The sequence below is a fragment of the Perca flavescens genome, chromosome 14 (assembly GCF_004354835.1).
Source record: "Perca flavescens isolate YP-PL-M2 chromosome 14, PFLA_1.0, whole genome shotgun sequence".
Lineage (NCBI taxonomy): Eukaryota > Metazoa > Chordata > Actinopteri > Perciformes > Percidae > Perca > Perca flavescens.
In genome coordinates, this window is record NC_041344.1 from 24,446,258 (window position 1) to 24,465,603 (window position 19,346).

General features: G+C 40.7%; 2 protein-coding genes across 2 annotated transcripts in view; both read left to right on the forward strand.

The window, feature by feature from the left end:
- Nucleotides 1–10,878, forward strand: part of LOC114568032 (SH3 domain-binding protein 5) — a 16,679-nt gene extending 5,801 nt beyond the window's left edge. The window contains exons 4-9 of the mRNA XM_028597376.1: nucleotides 5,395–5,559; nucleotides 5,756–5,886; nucleotides 6,176–6,218; nucleotides 7,281–7,497; nucleotides 7,673–8,053; nucleotides 8,808–10,878. Of these exons, the coding sequence (XP_028453177.1) occupies nucleotides 5,395–5,559; nucleotides 5,756–5,886; nucleotides 6,176–6,218; nucleotides 7,281–7,497; nucleotides 7,673–8,053; nucleotides 8,808–8,983 (1,113 nt within the window). The 3' untranslated portion in view covers nucleotides 8,984–10,878. The remainder of the gene's footprint in view (nucleotides 1–5,394; nucleotides 5,560–5,755; nucleotides 5,887–6,175; nucleotides 6,219–7,280; nucleotides 7,498–7,672; nucleotides 8,054–8,807) is intronic.
- A 1,134-nt stretch (nucleotides 10,879–12,012) lies between these two features.
- zgc:110239 (digestive cysteine proteinase 1) lies at nucleotides 12,013–18,433 on the forward strand. Its single transcript, XM_028597225.1, has 11 exons — nucleotides 12,013–12,222; nucleotides 12,937–12,996; nucleotides 13,087–13,179; nucleotides 13,988–14,160; nucleotides 14,709–14,970; nucleotides 15,056–15,251; nucleotides 15,399–15,592; nucleotides 15,679–15,770; nucleotides 17,064–17,225; nucleotides 17,798–17,987; nucleotides 18,095–18,433. Exons 1-11 carry the CDS (start codon nucleotides 12,180–12,182, stop codon nucleotides 18,280–18,282), a joined length of 1,653 nt encoding a protein of 550 aa, XP_028453026.1. The 5' UTR covers nucleotides 12,013–12,179; the 3' UTR covers nucleotides 18,283–18,433.
- Nucleotides 18,434–19,346: the final 913 nt, after the last annotated feature.

The following is a 19,346-nucleotide window of genomic DNA, read 5'->3' on the forward strand; positions in this document are numbered from 1 at the left end:
CTTGACAACCTTGGGTAGGCTGTCCAACCACTGCAACACTTAAGATATAACAACAATTCGGATACAAAAGATGCCAGCTTTTGGATTTTCTACAATTTGTTTGAGACAATGCAGATCTGTGCTTGCTCACGTCACTGTTGAAGCCTTTTATGATTAACATGGCTGACATTGGCAGCTGTCATGTCACAGAGGTTAACGTAACAGAAAGCCAGGGAAGGCCGTGAGAAAGAAACGTGCAACAGCTGAGAGAAATACGCTGAACTGTTGGGGTTCGTTATGTTAAAGCAGGTTAATGTGAAATGTGTCGCTCGTAGTGAAAAGCACACAACGGACTGTAGTTCACCTCAACTCAACATTTTAGCACTATTAAGCTCATTTTTTTGGTTTTACACCCCACACATTTACTGTATTAGTTTATTCTTACCACTCTCATTGTTTCCAGATGCAGCAGATAGTTATTTCAAAAGCTCTGAGGAACCCAGTAGCCTTTTCTGTATGTTAACTTTTCAGGCAGACAAAGTTAGGAGCGAGCTGGTCAACATAGTAGGTAAAGAGACAGATATTTCTCTCAGGATTTGGTGGAGACCAAAGCAGAGCTTAAAGGAGAGTGAATATTGGGCTTACATCTGTCAGGCGGACAAAAACACAACTTCAAAGCTTTAGTGTGTAACTTTTTTTATATTAATGAATGGCCGTTACATTGAAGCCATTGCCAAATGAGTCGATACAAAGCTAATTAAGACTATCAGCTTCACAAAACTCTCTCTGTATTTACTCAGCATGGCTGTGTTTAGAAAATGTTGTCGTCCGGCGACTTTCGCGCTCAGAAACTCGAGTGAAGATAATTACTTCTTCTGAATAGTCCATCATGTTGTTTGTTTTTTTTATCCTCCATGTCCTCCTTGGCTACTAGTAACTGTGTGGAGGAGGGGTGAATACATTCTGTAATGTACCTTTGAATTAAGAATACTATTGTCCACAGCATCTATCTTTCTGCTTATCACCCTTTATTGACAAGGCTCTTTTATAGTAACTCTCTAACACTTAGCACACTCATTATGAGTCTGATTTGTTGCGTGATGCTGTGCATGCTGTCCTTTACTCTCTGGTCTGGAGCCTTGTGGTAGGACCTCATCTTAAATAGAATTATTAGAATCAGAATTAAGGAACTTATATATACAGTATACTGTATTTTTCACTGCTAAAAAACGCTACTGAACACTATTGCAGCCAGTAGGTGACCTTACTTCCTGCTTTGCTCCCGTCATATCTACTACGGCCACTAGAGGGGGCCACTACTAAAAACATAAATATAGGTCGTGATTGCTGCTTGAACAAACGACCTCTGGGAGCGTTTCTTGGAGGACAGTCTCTTTAATATTAATCATCTCTCTGTCTGTGTTGAAAAAGACAGCATGCTGTTTTTGTAAGAAAAGACTAAAGACAAACTAATTTAAAGTGAGAACAACTAATTGTTTTCCTAAAAAAATGTTAAGTTTAAATCGTTGAGAATTCGCCAGTTGAAATCAAAGTCAGAAATACGCAAGTTGAAATCGTTGTCGGAAATATGCAAGTTGAAATCTCTGTCGGAAATACGCAAGTTGAAATTGCTGTCAGAAATACGCAAGTTGAAATCGCTGTCGGAAATGCGCAAGGTGAAATCGCTGTCGGAAATACGCAAGTTGAAATTGTCGTTGGAAATACACAAGTTGAAATTGTTGAGAATTCGCAAGCTGAAATCATTGTTGGAAATTCGTATGTTGAAATTATACCAGTGACCACATTCATTCATCACAAGCACTCCTGTGTGGAATACCTCGGGCGGGGTTTGAACCCGCGTCTCCTAGTTGTCGGTCGGTGTCCTTCCCCACTAGACCATCTCCAGGGATGATAAACATAAAGAAACTACTTCATGTCCGTCAATCTGCAGACAAACTTTGTTTGTCTTTTCCTTCTGTTGCCCCCGAGCTAACCCTAATATAATGTAATACATGTATCTATTGATAAAATAACCTGAAATCTACTCCACAGATGTGAAGCGACTCTGTGATGTTGAACCTTAATTGAAATATTGACTTTTTTGTTCTGTAGAGAATTCTGATAGCTGAGCGGGAGGAGAAATGCTCCACACTCTGAAGGTTGTGGGCTCAAATCCCACTTGTGTCATTTGGCTTTTTTTCTGTTTAACAAAGGAAAGGAGTTTAGCCTGTGCCTGAACTCATTAGGGCGTAAGATAAAACAATGGTAACCAGGTTACACACATAAACACACTAACCAACCAACACACTAACCCAGTGGTGTAGTCTAATGTATTGTAGTTGGTAGCTAGTTCGGGGGGGGGCATATCAAAGTGTGGGGTCTGGGTGTCCTCCCCCAGGGTTATTTTGAGCACCAAAGACTAATTTCCTGCATTATGATACACTTTTATGCACCACTTTATGGTGGGAAAACCTTTATTTATCCTATGAGAAGGAAAACACAGATGATATTCGAAAAATATAATGGAATATAAAGGACTAAGGGGGCTTTCACATCAGGGACCTGAGCCTGGATCACAAAAGTTGACTCCAAAGCAACGAGGACAAAATAAAATAGGCTACTTATATTTGTCTTAAATGTGGTGAAGGGAGGATGCGGGCGTTAGTGTTAGTGTTAGCCTGACAAGCCAGACCCACATCAAGATGTTGGGTCTGGGAGCTCACCATTGACAGGGCTTAATCCGAGGGGCGGGATAAATGGTTGTCTTTCAAATTCTCTCTGCACGCAATAGGCTAGTGCTACAACCAGGCAGAGCAATGAAGAAGGAAGAGAAGCTATAGTTGATGGATTAAACTTTTGCTGTATCCGGTCGGCAAAACTCCTATTCCTTTTTTAAGAATGATTTCTGTGCCGTTCTTTGTTCTTTTCTCAAAGAAAAGCTTAACTCCAAGTCTCCAACTCCAAGAGGTATGTATATCGCAGGAGACCAGGTCAAAAATATCAGCGTGGCCTCCATCACATCCATGTCAGGATCAAAATCCTCTTAGCAGTTCTATCTGAGTTATGAGTCACTTCCTGTTTGGAGAGTTTATAAAGGGTTTTTACTCTTCGTCCTAAAAGAAGACTGATTTCCTCCTATGAATTTTTTATATGAGTTCAGGCACAGGCTAAACTCATTTCCTATGTGAAGCAGAAAAGATACAAATAGCACAAGTGGGATTTGAACTCACAACCTTCAGACTGTGGAGAATTTCTCCTCCATCTCAGCTTTCTGATCTCTGAAAAATAAACACGTCAATATTTCAATTAAGGTTCAACATCACAGAGTAGCTTCACATCTGTGGAGTAGATTTCAGGTTATTTTATCAATAGATACATGTATTACATTATATTAGGGTTAGATCGGGGGCAACAGAAGGAAAAGACAAACAAAGTTTGTCTGCAGATTGACGGACATGAAGTAGTTTCTTTATGTTTGTCATCCCTGGAGATGGTCTAGTGGGGAAGGACACCAACTGACACTTAGGAGACGTGGGTTCAAACCCCGCCCGAGGTATTCCACACAGGCGTGCTTGTGATGAATGAATGTGGTCAATGGTATAATTCCAACAACCTTTTCAACTTATGAATTTCCAACAATGATTTCAGCTTGCGAATTCTCAACGATTTCAACCTGCGTATTTCCAACAACAATTTCAGCTTGCGTATTTCCGACAGCAATTTCAACTTGTGTATTTCCAACAGCGATTTCAACTTGCGAATTCTCAATGATTTCAACTTTTTTTCACAAAAACAGTTGTTCTCACTTTAAATTAGTTTTAGTCTTTAGTCTTTTCTTACGAAAACAGCATGCTGTCTTTTTTTATAATTTAATATTTAATGAGTGATATGTGAACCCATTTGGATTTTAAACAATTTGTGTATGAAACAGTGAAATGGTCTATAGTTTCAACATGAATGTATGGCTTTATTTCATAGTTAGAAATGGCCATTTAGCTGCAACACTGGCATACAATAATCCATTCAAAATGCAGAAGGATAGAAACACAACCTAGACCAGCAATGTTTGTTTACATTGTAGTATACAGTCAATGCAGACAGAGAATACAGTTCAAACAGGACAAGGGGCATACTGACAGACTTACAGTACAGGGCAACAACTGATTACCCTTCAGTTTTAAAGGGCAATGTGACCCTTTAAACTGTTGCATTGAACAAAATGTACTCTAACTCCACATAAAGCTGTTAAAGGATCAGAGGGAAAGTACCAGTGGGGCAGCTTGTTGTTGCAAAATTTTGGATGTGCTTGATGCAAGTAAAATGATATGCCAGATAGCTTGGAGCAGAATTGTTCACAGATGTGCTTGCTGTAACTGTTTAGACTACAATAAAACATTTTGGTTTCTTAAACTGAAAATGGGTAGGAGGTAGGTTTGTTTCTTCTGTTTGTGATTTATGTTTGATATGTAGAAGTAGAGCATTCCCATAACTAACATCATAATCAATATGTACAGCATATACGGTATGTATGTGTATCACAGCCCCAACCAAATGCTATAAATTTGCTTTGTCTTGGAACAAATTCTTACGAAAACCGCATGCTGTCTTTTTGGTTTATTTTCATGCCATTAACACCTAACTTATTATCATCTAAAATATATAAGACATTTTTATATGGGGTTCCCCAATGTTGACATTAAGTGATGTCATTGGCTTAGTTTTATCTTTTCACAAGATATAGACCTACATTAAACCCAGCTAACTATATTTTCTTATTTCTTATCGTACTTCAGGAAAGCTGATAGGAGTTACTGTAATGGCTTTCTATTCAGCAAATACACTGACCTTTAAGTCACGCCTGTCTGAGTGGAGAGTGGGTCCAAATATGTCCAGCATGATTGGAAGAATCCTACTATTGACTGTGACTGTAGGCAGGAAGAGCCCACTGACAGTGTGTCAGATTTTCTTAGTGACAAAGCCCCTGTTTGTCTATTTGATCAAGGCAGGGTTGTCTTTCTGTGTGTGTCGTATCTATGTGTGAGCTCTTCGCCCCTCTATGGCTGTCCTAAGGAATCAACCATGGTTCCTCAAAAGGGAAATATAGGTCATGAAATACACGAAGACACACACTGGACACGCAAGGACCACTGCTGCACTCATATCATGTGATGGGCCAACTTGCTGGTAGAAATTAGTGTCAAAGGAATGTCACGATGCTCTGATTTAAGCTCTCTGTCAGCTTTTTCACACTTCAGAATATAGTGAAATCACAGTCCATGGTTAAACCTTAAGCTCCACAGCAGCTTTTACCACCTGCAAGCTGATAAAAGTAGTATTTTCAAGCAGGACACTTGTAGCTATACCTCGCTTTCACATTTGATGTGATTTTAACTGACCCTTCTGTCTGAACTCTAGGCCCAGGTTGAAGCCCAAAAGGCCACTCAGGAGTTCCAGCGGGCGGTGGAGATCCTGCGGGCAGCCAAGGAGACCATTGCCCTGGCCGAGGAGAGGCTGCTGGAGGAGGACAGCCGCCAGTTTGACTCTGCCTGGCAGGAAATGCTCAACCATGCCACACAGAGGGTACGAACATGATCCAAGACAGCTTAATAATACTGAAAAGGTTCCCTCCTAACAAGTTATTTGTGCTTGAGAGTGAGGTTTAGACTGCCACTGATGCTGGAGAAAAATAAAGTGGAAGTATAGTCAATATGAATATACTGGAATTGTTTATTACTTGGTTTCTACAGTGAAAATAAACTTGTCTTGATTGTTTCAGGTGATGGAGGCCGAGCAGGCGAGAACACGCAGTGAAGCTGAACACAGAAAAACAGCAGCCAATTACAATTCCTGTATCTGCCACATGAGGCAGTTAGAGAAGAAACTCAAACGCTCCATCAACAAATCCAGGTCTGTGCCTTTGTCTTCTCTCTGAATGTTTCCTTTTCTTTTCCCCCCTGCTTGGGCCTCGCTGTGTGTGAGTGTGTCAGTGTGTGAGAAAGCAGGGCTACGTTTATGTCATCTGATGCAGTCCAGATGTTTCATGTGTTGGTTGTGCAGTGTTGGGGTACGTTCTGTAAGAGCCAAGGAATGTGACTGCTCACAGAGGCGTGTTATTCTTCCAGCAGTTTCTCCACTGACATTTGGCACAGTTTTTTCCTTCCCTCTCTCATTTGTTCTTCTTTTTCTCCCCCTGTAGGCCGTATTTTGAACTGAAAGCCAAGTATTATCTACAGCTTGAGGTATGTATGTTAGCAGGCTTTTAAATATGTAAAGGTAAGATACCAAACCAAACCATATCAAAGCATTGTAGTTTATACATTTTTAGCCACACTAATGTTGGTCGGTCCATAAGTTGATCCATCATTTATAAAAATATATCTCACATTTATTCATGTCCCCCTAAGGTTAAATTGCAATAATTTTAGTGAACTTAACCATCATAGATCAACATTTAGTAGGGTTGTATAAGGGAACTTATCCATAGTCAGTGTATTGCCTACAGTAGATGGCTTAGGGTTTAGAGAAGCAGCCAGTACCGACATGGAAGCTAAGCAATGTACTGCTGTGAACGGGGCTAGAGTGCGGATCGGGCTGCATTTTTTTCCGAGGCCGGCCTGCGTCTGACAGAGCAGTAACCGAACGCGACCCGAGCCCGACAGGCATTAAGATATTTATGTCCGAGTCCAGTGCTTACTTCTTAAAGTGGGAGGTCCCGCAGCGCAAAGGGGGGGTGGATCCACTGACTCAAAACGGGGGTTGGAGGAAACTGAAGAAAAAAAAAAATGACCCTGCCTACGTAGCTTCTCTGACTAAAAAAAACTAAACAACGCTGTGTGTACATCAGGGCAATGTTTGTTTTAATTTCAGAACATGCACTACATGGGTACGAAATATAATGTCTCCACATTCTTGATCAGCGGAAACAATTTTTGCTTGTTTGGGATCTGACTGGCCAGTGTATTTGAACTAGTTAATGTCACTCTTGTCCGTCTTCAAAACTTGAGAGCCCTGTGATAAACATTATACCTGCTAAATATATTAGCCTTTTTTTATGCTGACGTAAGTACTTAGCTCAAACTCAAAGTACTCTATGCCATAGTACAGCCTCACTGGGCTAGCATGGGTGTAGTCTCTTAGTCATGTTTGCTTAGGAATGAAAGCACTACCACTGAATATCATAAGTGTAAAGTAAATATCATGCTTACTTAGTCTAGGAAACAGTGTCAAAATGTATATAATTCCTATTTACATAAAGTTTGAGGAGGTGTGTTTACTAAGAAACTGTGTTTGATTTCTCATAGCAACTAAAGCGTCATGTGGATGAGCGTCAGTCCAAACTGGTGGGGGCTAAGGCCAACTACCGCGCAGCACTACGCAACTTAGAGAGCATCTCTGAAGAGATCCACGCCCAGCGACGCTCCCTCGCCATGGGAACCAGGGAGCAGGGTGTTGGTGCGGAGGGAGATGGGGGCAACGAGGACATCGCCAACTTCAAGATGGAGTCAGACGGTCTGTCAAGTGAGTGTAACTTAAGCTTAGAAATGAACATGCATTCACTTCATCCATCCACATTAGGAGTTTTTGTTTTGTTTTGTTGGTGCATCTGTGTGTCGGCATGTTTAATGTATATATCTGTGTGTGTGTGTGTGTGTGTGTGTGTGTGTGTGTGTGTGTGTGTGTGTGTGTGTTTCAGTGGTGTCCGTATCAATTGATGAAGAGGGCAGTCACAGTTGCAGCTCAGAGGAGGAGATCGACTCTCATTCCACCTCCTCCCCCCGAGCTATGCCCTCCTCACCTTCCTCATCCTCCTCCCAACCTTCCACCTCTGCCTCCACCCCTCTGGACATGCCCTGCCCTTACCCCTCCTCCTCGCTCCACACCTCCTGCTCGTACCTCTCCTCCTCTTCCTCTTCCTCCGTCCACTCCTCCTCCTGTCCCGGTGGACTGGAGTTAGCGAGCCCATGTAGCTCTCATGACCCAGACTCAGTGTGGGGTTCAGGGCATGCCTCACCTCTCCTGGGTCCCCGCAGCCAGTGCAGTGGAGCTTCCTCTCCAGACTGTGACCAGGAGAGAGGTGTGTGTTCATCACATGTGTGTTAACTTCTTATGTGATGCTTCATCCTACAGTGTATGTTGAAATTGTTTTGTGTTTTTGTAGTGGAGCATTAAAGAAATACGCTTATACTTTTTCTTTCTGAGAATGGCACTAGAAGTTCAATACCAATTTCATGTCAGGGGATTACGGACAGAGCTGGAGTCAGGACTTGGTTAGCCTAGCTTAGCAAGAAGACTAGAAGCAGTGGATAATAGCTAGCCTGGTTCTTCCAAAAGCTAGGAAATACAGATGCCAGCATCTCTAAAGATGTAGATGCAGAAGCTGATAAATTAGTCAGCAAAAAAAAAAATACAAAACTTTAATTGCCAATAACTATTTAAGCAACACTTAAGACCATGTGAGACTTGACTCATAAATAAATACAACTTGTACACAGTATATTTGCTCAAAGCAGTATTAATTGAAGTTGGGCTCACAGGTTTTAGCCTCGGTGTGTGACAAAAATACATTTGTTTGTATATACTTGTGTGAAATCTGAATTGTCCCTTTTGGGTGAAGGGTTTCCCATAGTTCAGCAGAGTGATATTTTATTGTGTAAAAGTTTGCAATTAAAACAGCATCATATTCACCATGCTAGAGGTGGATGGCATCTACTGGAAAGTGTTTTGTTTTCAATAAAGTTCTGTTTCAGCAAAGATAAATTGGTTTATCTTTGGTTCACTTGCACATGTATTGACCATTGCATGTGCCTGTTTGTGTGTGTTTGTTGCAGGTGACAGAGCAGAGGGAGCCGAGGCGACGCTAGAAGCCGGTTTAAAAAAGCTAACATTGACTGTAACACAAAAACAAGAGGCGGACTCTGGGGATGAACAAGACCCCCATTTTATTAACCCTGAAACTTCCTCTCCCAGCTCGGCCACTACCATTCTGTTACTTAACAGTGTGTAATGAACGTCCATCGCACTTAAAACACCTACTGTGCCCAGCTTCAGGCCTCAAACCGGACTCTGTGGCAGAAGACGTGGAGCACCGCAGGATGAAATGCTCAATCTGAGAAATGATAGAGCAACCTGCACACTCCAAGCTCCATCCAACCTGACATTATGTCTCCATATAGTCTAAACATCTGATGGTGTCATATTAAAGGTGCTATACGTAGTGTATTTAAACTTCAGTACATCATTGTCAAATACATTGTGAACCTATATTGTAAACAAAGCAGGGACAGTGGGATTGGTCTCTGTTGGTATTATTAGTGCTAGCGTTATTCAAAAGACTGCATTTCCCATAAACCTCCTTGCTTCTTGTTGCAAAAAAGAGGATGTAGCTTGTTGTCATTGACCCGATTTCCCTAGCTCTGTTTTTGCTAAAAGAAAAATTTGTCTATTTTGTGCCACAAAGAAGAGTGTGTTATACAGCAGAATGGCACCTTTTCTTTCCTTTGGAATATTGTACAGGTTGTTACTACAATAATGGCATTACCTATCTGCAGCTTTATAGTAATGTGTCAAAGTTAATGTGGTAAACATTTAGACTATTGGCATGACAACAGTTGGCACCATTAAGTCAGCAGTAAGCCTCTTTTTGGATCTGAATCACCACAAGACGATCAAAATGGGACAACATAATCAGTTGGATGTTGGATTATGTTCTGCCTTCATCATTGAGCTCCTTCTGTAGCTCCGAAATGTAAAGTTGAAATGTAGAATGTGGAGAATATTGTGGAGGAATAGTTATCAAGGAGAAAGGTGGAGTGCAGAGACTGAACACAAATGGTCTTCCATTTGGATTTGTGAATAACTGAGTGAATGTTTAAGAGTGCAGCTCACCATCTTAGGTGGCCGTGATTGAACTAATGATGTTTTGAGTGTTGTCTGTTCTGTTTTGGAAAAAGGCTCAAATACTACCCTGTAGTACAGATGTATATTTATACTATAATGATTTATACTCAAATGTCATGCTCTAAACTTACACTTTTGTTTGTCTGGGGAGTTGGCAGAACTCATACACAATAGCAGGGGTTACAGGAACCTGAGTCCTCTCACACACAGCTGTCCCTTACTACCACAGTTGAGTGTGCTTTGCGCACTAGCAATGACTTATTTCAACATTTTGGGAAATACCCTATTTTGTCGTGAGTCAGATGATGTCTTTAGATGTTTGTGCAGTAAATATGCAGTTGCCTGGCTCTCCGCTTACCTGCACCTCTAAAGCTCACCAATTAACGCTTTATACCTCCTTAGTTTAATCGAAGTGTAAAAACGTTTTAAAGGGGTTATGCGTTTGACCGTCAATAGGCTCTGAGCAGTTGTCAGGCAGCCAGCAGAAACTCCAGAAAGATACTGCTCCCAGCAAAGACATATTCCTATGAGTAAGTGTATTTCCCAACCGGTCAAATGATTCCTTTAAAGGTAAAGGAACAGATTTTCCCAGAAAGACAGTGACAATACTAAATGTCAAATGCCAAATGAGAATCCTGCAGCACTAGGAATCTAGAAACCTAAACCTGTGAAATCATAACATTATATTTACTGTATTGGAAGGCTGGTTAAAAGTCTGAAACTGATTTGTCACAATATTCACCTGACTGCATTATAATGTGTACAGATATGAGGTGCATCTTCCCTTTTTCTCCAGTCTTTTCAGTCTGTTTCACCCACACAGTACTTAATATTAAAACCTGATATATCAACTGATATTAGCTAATCGCTGATATAATGTATTAGCCAATATGATGAAGAAAAGGCTACTTTAAGTAACATGTAATTGCAGTACAAAATGCCAATGTCATTTACAGATAGTGTCTTTATTTTATAGTTTGTCCTACAGAGAGCACTGACAGAGTCCAGGTCAGTTCCTTCATTTTTTTTTTTATATTCATGATTTAAAAAAAATAAATAAAAAATGTTTGCTTATGCCATGTGTTCATGTGAAAATGTAATAATGGCAGATATATGGTTCAGATGTTTGTAAACTCTCAAATATGAATATCAGTATCATCCTCATAAGTACAGTATCAGATGTCTATTCTAACAGAAATACAGTAGGCGTAGTGAGTAACTGTTTCCATTTGATGCCTGTCATGATATTCACAGTTAGTTCCTAAAAACAGTCCCACAAAAGTCCTGCTGGCTGTAGTGTCATCTCATGACTTCCGTAAGTACCCTGAGTTTAGTGCAGCCCAGCTTTTTTTTACTCTGTAACTTTGTTTTACAATCCTTCTGCATGTCTGCACACACTCCTGACATCATGATGCCTTTCAATTATGCTTCATCTTGTGATTTCAATATCTGTGCCATAGTAGCTCTGGACTCTTTGATTTGTAATTGGGCAATAATATGACCATGTTCTGTAAGATACTGACATCTAGTGCCAAGTTTGGGTTTTGTACACTCTCCAGCCCTGAGGCTTTAGCAGGAGCTTCAGACTCACTACAGTTATAATACATCCATGTTCAGACTATGCACCATTGCTGCATCCGGAGCTTAGTGCCACCCGGGACAGTTGTGATTGGTTTAAAGAAATACTAACTAGCCAGAGTGTTTTTTCCCAAGAATCTGAGAATAGATGAGTGGTGTAGCCAGACCATACTTCAGCGCTGACACAGCACTGTGGACACATAGGGCTGTCCAGACTAACAAGGACCAAAGATATGGAGCTAGTCACACCACCTTTCCTTCTCAGCAAAGTCCTGTAAGTGACTAATGGACTGATTTTCCTTCTCAAAACAATAAAAGCAACATTGACCATTAGTACCACAGGTTACCCCTCACACGTTACACAGCTATCCAACACAACCTTTGGTCTCTGTTTGTACCACAGACTGTATAAAACTAGGTTTGTACCATAGGTTTGTACAAGGCTTTCCTAAAAGCTAACCACAGTTAGTACCATTTATTTGGGCACTAACCACAGTTCTTGAGTCATATGACACAAATCACATGATTCACAATTTAAAAACCCCCTTCGTGTCTGATTGGAGTTCACGCTTCTGCGCCACAGTGTGATTGGTCAACTTGCGGTTATAGCGAGTAATTTAGCTAATGTGTTTTGGACAGCTGTGTAGGTTGCATAGTCATGTGTTTTTGTTTGCTTTTAGTCTGACTGCTTTATCTCCCGGATTTCTGATCTAACGGTAGAAACTATGCGTTTGTACATTGCAGCTGTTCTTCTGTGGGCTGTCATAGGTAAGGGACAACATTTAATTTGCCACATCGTTTTTCCAATAACTGTTATGAAAGCAGCTAGCTAGCTAGCTAGCTAGCTGTAAACGTTAGTGTTATAACGGTCTTTTCATGCTCGCCATTGTTCAGGTTGCTAAAGAAATACTTTCAGAAATACGTACTTTACAGCAGTGTTAAATACATATATACACGTATTCAAATTCTAATGAAAGTGCCATGTCAAACTTCAGGCAAAAATCAGTTAATTTCGAGTTGAAATGCTTATCAATGTAGCCTTATGCATCTTAGCTACATTTTATTGACTAAACTATAACTATAATTGTGATAAGCCCTTCTGTTACATCGTCATTCCTTCAGTGGTCCCCTAGCTAAATACATTGTGAGGGATTGTGGACAGTAAAGGTCTGAAAGCTCTTCTGTTTGTACAAATAAATGGAACGCAGTGAGTTGCTTAAATTTCCCTGCAAAATGACTCCTAAAAGACGTCAGTACGTTGTCTTCTATTAAAAAATAAAAGAATACATAATTTACTAAATTACCACATTTTCTTGGCGATATTTGCTTTGGCTCTTTGTAAGTGATAATAAGGACAATTCAGAGCAAATGCCCCAGGACAGTTTACAATATTCCCAGTCACATTTATTGTTTGTGTTTGAAACAAAATACTGAAAAGTTGTTTTTGGTAAAGCACATTTTAACACTTATGTTCGTTTTCAGCTACAGAGGGAAAAGCAGTCCCTTCCCTTCCAAATTTTGGGAACAGCTATCATGTCAAAGGTAAGCAGTACAACATCAGATTACACATTAAGGCCTCATTTCCCTCAGAATTTAGCCTAATCACGGTACTGTTTTACATTTCTATTGCAGGAGTGATTTCTCTGCCATATGCTGAGATCAAGGAGCCATTTGAGGCCTGGTTAGACCTAGCGGCAAAGTCCAGCCGAATAGACTATTACCATGGTAAGAAACCTTTTGACCCATGGCTGTTTCGCCTAAACCTGACTCTGTGTTTTCCCTGCTCTGCTGAATTAATGATGTGAAACTGAGAACCTGTTGTGGCAGACCAATGTCACCAGAGCAGAACGTTATCACTCAGTACATAAACCAAGAAGTGGAAAAAGAATGAATAAGCACTTTTGGGGAGCTTATTCTGTTGACTTGTGTTACATGCTCATTTGACTTTATGCTGGTTCTTTCCTGTCTCTTTTAAGCTCATTTTGTAAGTTGTGTATTTTGTATCCTTACCATCCCAAGGAGGTACAATTTCAGAATTAAAATTTCCCAATTATAAGTGGCAGTTATAATCACAAATTGATAAGGTATTTATTAATGATTTCATCACAGCAGCAAAAATGTTCAAAATGTTTATTGTACATTTCTGGGTGCTTTCACCAAATATTTTACTTGTGGACACCCTGTTGCTTTCAACCTACCTGTGTGTACCTAGTACCAAATTTACAATGGGTTTATCTCCTTTTTGTTACAACTATGTATGTAACTGTATTTATTATATAACATAACCTCTTCACCAGAGGTGGATAGAATAACTAAAACATTACACAGTAGGTGCTCTGATGAAAACACACTTGCAGGTTGGGACATATTTATTAGATAGATGGGAAGGGTGGCACTTTGTGAGGGTAAAACAAATATTGGGTGTAAAATAAAGCTGTTACTTGTAAGTAAAGTAATGTATGGCTACATATTTACAGAGATTTAAGCAGCTAATAATGTCTTAGTTTAAATATCTCACATTGATCATCAACAGGCCAGGTGTCAACCTACCAGTTGGGGGCAGAGCAGCAGTGGGGTGTTGCCTATAAAATCACTCCTGAGACCACAGAGACGGAGCAGAATGTGATGAAGTGTTTCCAGGTCAACGGAACAAAGGATGAAGCAGTCACATCACAGGCGTCGTTGCCTGATGTGCAGGGCTTCCAGGTCTGAGATTGGAAAAACGCTTTGTGCAGTATTTGAACACCAAACCATAGTTTTACGATTGACTTATGTAACAATAGTCTTATCACCATAGTCCACCAAGTCTTTGCCGACCTTTAGCAGTTTTCACTGCATGGTACCAAGTCAGATCCTGCAGAAAAAGAATTGCTGAATTAAAAACCGCTAAATATCCTGTTGCAACGTATTCTGTGACCCACTAAAGTGTAAGTGTAGACTGAACCTGAGTAGACGGATTTTGTCTAGGCATTTCAACCATCACAGAGGCTAGTGTTACACTTCCTGACATGTAGACTTGAAAATTCCTGTAAAAAGGCTGCAGGTCTTCCCGAGATTCTGTTACTCTTACCCAGTTATTTACACGTAATGAGTGATATTTAAGTTGAGGGCTCGGGAAAACCGGGCTGCATATAAAAAAAAAGAAATTAAAAAAACGCTCATCTCCACCATGGACTCTTTTCAGATTTAATCTAACCATGATTCAAATAATACTCTGTATGCTCACAAGTCAAATGTTGATTCCCCTCCTGCAGTTCCTGAGGATGGAGTACTACGGAGGTTCCCTGTGTGAAGTTTGGCAGAATGTGACCACTGTGGGTCTAAAGAAGAACACTTACACACTGTGGGTGACCCATTCAGAGAGAGGTGCAGATGGCAAGGAAGAGCCTGCCACTCCGCTCCATTATGAGATGATGGGTTACAACACGCTGCTGGGCTCCCATTATGACAAATACTATGTGGACTACAAAGAGTTCAGCACCCATGTGGACCCTAAAGTCTTTTCGCTGCCTGAAGGTTTGTGCTCTGCTGTAGGTGCACACATCAAGATGTTATAGAAAGATTTAAAGAAAAGGGGAAAAACAACTTTGTTTTCCTGCAGGTATGAGCTGTGGTGGATTTCCTGGTCCAGGAGTGGAGCACCACTTGTTGGCCAATCCAATGAAAGAGCTCATCCACACCTCGGCATCAGGCCACTCACAGCACATCTTCAACCATTTTAAGGACAAGTTCCAGCGTCGGTACAGCGATGAAAGAGAAAATGAGAAAAGGGGGCACGCTTTTGTTCATAACCTTCGGTGAGAGGAACATTAAATACTGATACGTTGTGTCACTGCAGCATTACCAATTCAATCTTTTCTTAAAGGACATAATAGCAGTCCGGCTCAGATATATATGAAGTTTTAATTGAAGGATTTCCGATGACTGTTTTCTTATTACTCTAGGTATGTCCACTCCAAGAACAGAGCAGGGCTGTCCTTCTCTCTGGCTCTCAACTCTCTTTCAGATCGCACCATGTCAGAGCTGGCCACCATGAGGGGAAGGAAACGAGGAAAGACCCCAAACAGAGGGCTCCCCTTCTTCTCAAAGCTTTACGAAGGAGTGAACGTACCGGAGTCACTTGACTGGAGGCTTCACGGTACCTATATACAACCTAAAATGTTAGCCAAAGATGCATCTCCCTGGCAGGACATCCTAGTTTTTAGCTCAACTCTGCTCCTGCAGGTGCTGTGACCCCAGTGAAGGACCAGGCCATCTGCGGCTCCTGCTGGAGCTTTGCCACCACTGGAGCAGTAGAGGGCGCTCTCTTCCTAAAGGTGAAAATGATAAATAGGTAGACTTGTATTGCCGTTACGTTTGGTGTTAATCTATTATTGGCGCCATTCTAAATATTTAAGACTAATAAGATGCAGCTTGAATGATACTTTGGCTGTAGGGGAGTGTGTTATTTATGCAGAAAAATACAGCGCCCATGTCTGGGTAAAATGTGACATTTGGAGTCTGTATTCAGTCATTTTGGTGAAATATTTCTGCATATATCTGCATCTGATTCTCTTTATTTAAGGTGCAGCTCTTTTGTCTCATGCGAGTGAAAAGAAGTCCTCTCCTTCAGAGGAGGGGAGGTTCCGCAAGACAATTTGTCGTGCCACTTTCATTCACATTAAATAGACTTAACAGTGTGCAAAAAAAGAAATAAAAGTGAGTGAATGTCCGCTTCGCAAGGAAGAGCTCAAAGGCATTCCTTTTACCGTGTTGCCAAGCAACTTCGATCCAAACATTGTATGGTTTAATGGCACCCCATTGACGTGACTTTTTTTTTTTTTTTTTTTTTTTTTTTTTAAGCTCTTTCTTTGGGCCAGTTGATATTTAATTGATAGGCCAATAATGGAGATTTCTAAGGAGGTAGTTAACCCACTGCAGAAAAAATGGGGGAAAAAAACATTTGGCAGGTGGGATGTTAATAAAAATAAATAAATAAATATTAAAAAAAAATGGTTTTGAATTTAGAAGGGCCTTACAGAGTCATTTAAGAAGTGTGTTTCTGGGCGGAGGGTAATGTGTTGGTGCTGTGCTATGTAATAAGAGAAAAGGAAGGGTATTATGAACTGATGAAAGCAAGTTTATAATTTTTATTTTTTTAATGAAAGGAAATTAGCAAATCCTACCATTTCAACCTTAACATGTTTTACTAAAGTGTGAGACCACTGTGGGGGAAGATTTATTAGCTTCTCTGTGGAGGAGCACTCCACTATTTATTTCAGTGTTCAACAGTTTGTCTTTGGGCCTTTGCCATCACGCAGCAGCAGGAAGTGACCTGCAGCACGGCACCCCTGTCCCCACCGGCAGGTTCATAAACCGAGCCGCTTCCCAGGGGCCAATTTTGAATGTACTTCTTCGTGATCTCACAGCGTCTGCCTAGCAACCTGTAGATAACAGCTGGTGTAAAATTATAAACTTTGTTGTTGTCTCTCAAACCATCTGTTTTGTGTGCTTGTATTGTACTTCAGAGAATGTGATTCATGCAGAGCAGGACAGGTTCGTAATCTGTGTGCAGAATGTGATCATGTTTTGCGCTTTTTTTTTTTTTTTTTTTTTTTTTTTTCCTCCAGACGGGCTCCCTGCAGGTTCTGTCTCAGCAGATGCTGGTGGACTGTTCCTGGGGTTTCGGCAATAACGGCTGTGATGGAGGGGAGGAGTGGAGAGGGTACGAGTGGATCATGAAACACGGAGGCATCGAGACAACAGAAACTTACGGAGCCTATATGGGAATGGTGAGATGATTCCGAGATGTGAAGGCTGAATCTGTTGAAGTAGAATAACCTGTAAAGTCCAACTTGAATAGCACTGCATTGAGACCATTATGTTTGTTTTTTAAGACTGGCAGGAGACTGTGAGGGTGTTTCATTTTGGCTGACAAAATGAAACGCCCTCACACATGTGGTCCTCTATATTTGAGGTGAATGGTGCATTTTACCCACATGTCATTTTGGAAGTCTTTCTCTTAGATTGACTTTGGGATATTTGCCAAAATAAATCCTGAAAAGGAACCTTTTGAGCTCATTTGACATCTTTATTGAGGCAGTGAAGCTCAGTTGGGGGGGGGGGGAAGTAAACCTTTTGAAACATGATTCCATTCGTCTGCACCCAATTATGTACAAGGAAAATATATTAAGGGGCCTCAAATGTTCTGACCAGTACAATGTGCCTCTGTGAATATTGCAATATCAGTTACTGTAACGTCTTTCCTACGTGGGACCCGTTTACGACAGGGATGCAGAATTGTTTCCAGTCCTGCTGCACTACAGGGTTCAGTATTAAATGTTCTGTCTCCCTCTCTCAACAGAATGGATTTTGCCATGTGAACACATCCCAGCTCACAGCACATATCAAGAGCTACACCAACGTGACATCAGGAGATGCAGAGGCCCTTAAGCTGGCGCTCTTTAAAAACGGGCCGGCGGCTGTCAGTATTGATGCTTCACATCGATCGTTTGTTTTCTACAGCCACGGCGTCTACTATGAACCGGCTTGTGGTAGGTTTACTTCTCACTCACACTTTTTACAGCAACAACGGTCTTTCTTACAATATAAATCAGGCATCCTTCTTGTTTGTTTTTTTTTTTTTTTTCTTTTCTTTAAGGTAATACCACTGATGATTTGGACCATGCCGTGCTCGCAGTGGGATACGGCACCCTGACTGGGGAGCCCTACTGGTTGGTAAAGAACTCATGGTCCACCTACTGGGGCAATGATGGCTACATCCTCATGTCTATGAAGGATAACAACTGTGGAGTCACCACTGATGCTACATATGTTACACTGGCATAGATAGCGCCCATTTTCTTCTGTGTATAACCAAATGTTAATGCCACTATGTGAGTGCCTGAGGATGAATGACGCCAAATAGGGCTGGGCGATATGGAGAAAATCAAATATCATGTTATTTTTTACCAAATACCTCTATAACAATATTGTAGTGTTGACTATTGGTGCTTTCACAAAATATTTACACAATGAGATTTTTGATAAATAATCATCAGTAATGTGGATATAATGACTAAGTGGGTAAAGGCAAATAATAGAACAGTTACAACAGTCTGGCAAGTTCAGAAAATGACATCACTTTATTGTAATGCAGCCTTTAAAACCCATCTGTGTCATATTACGATATCCAAAATCTAAGACGATATCTAGTCTCATATCGATATAATATCGACATATTGTCCAGCTCTAACGCCAAGTGCTGGATGTGTTAAGATGTGGTTATCCAATCAAAGTGAGATACTTGGTGATAATGTGTTACACTTTGCTGTTGAATGTCAGAGTGAAGTAAGCTGCTGCACAACTCGCACGCAAAACAAGCCCGCTTTTTTTTTTTTTTTTTTTTTTTTTTTTTTTTTTTTAAACTTGTTTTATTGCTGGTGGCAAATAGCTGCAGTGCCTTCATTTCAGTTGTACAAAATACATGTGACATTTTTTTGTGCTTTATTTGTTGCATTCAAATGCACTGGGCAAGAATCGATGCAATAAAAAATTGGAAAGTTTTCTATTTGCTGGCTTCAGTGACCTCTCAGATTATGCAGTTGATGACTGCAGTCTCTCTCTTTTCAATATCCTTTTTTTCTTTTTCTGGGTGAAGAAGAAGACTCCTGTTCCTGAAATTTGGATTTTGAATAAGTGTGTTCCAAAATGTTTGCTTCTTCAAACTTGCCGGAGCCGGGAAGCTACGATAGCCATTAGCATCAGCTGTGAGTTTATCATGTGACAGGGAAAACGCAAAAGGCACAAAGATCAGTATGTCCCTTACCGGCAAATTTATTTCAAGATTCCGAATGAATATGGAGCGTCTACCCCAGTTCATGCAAATGCAAATTTCAAGCCAAAAGGAATAC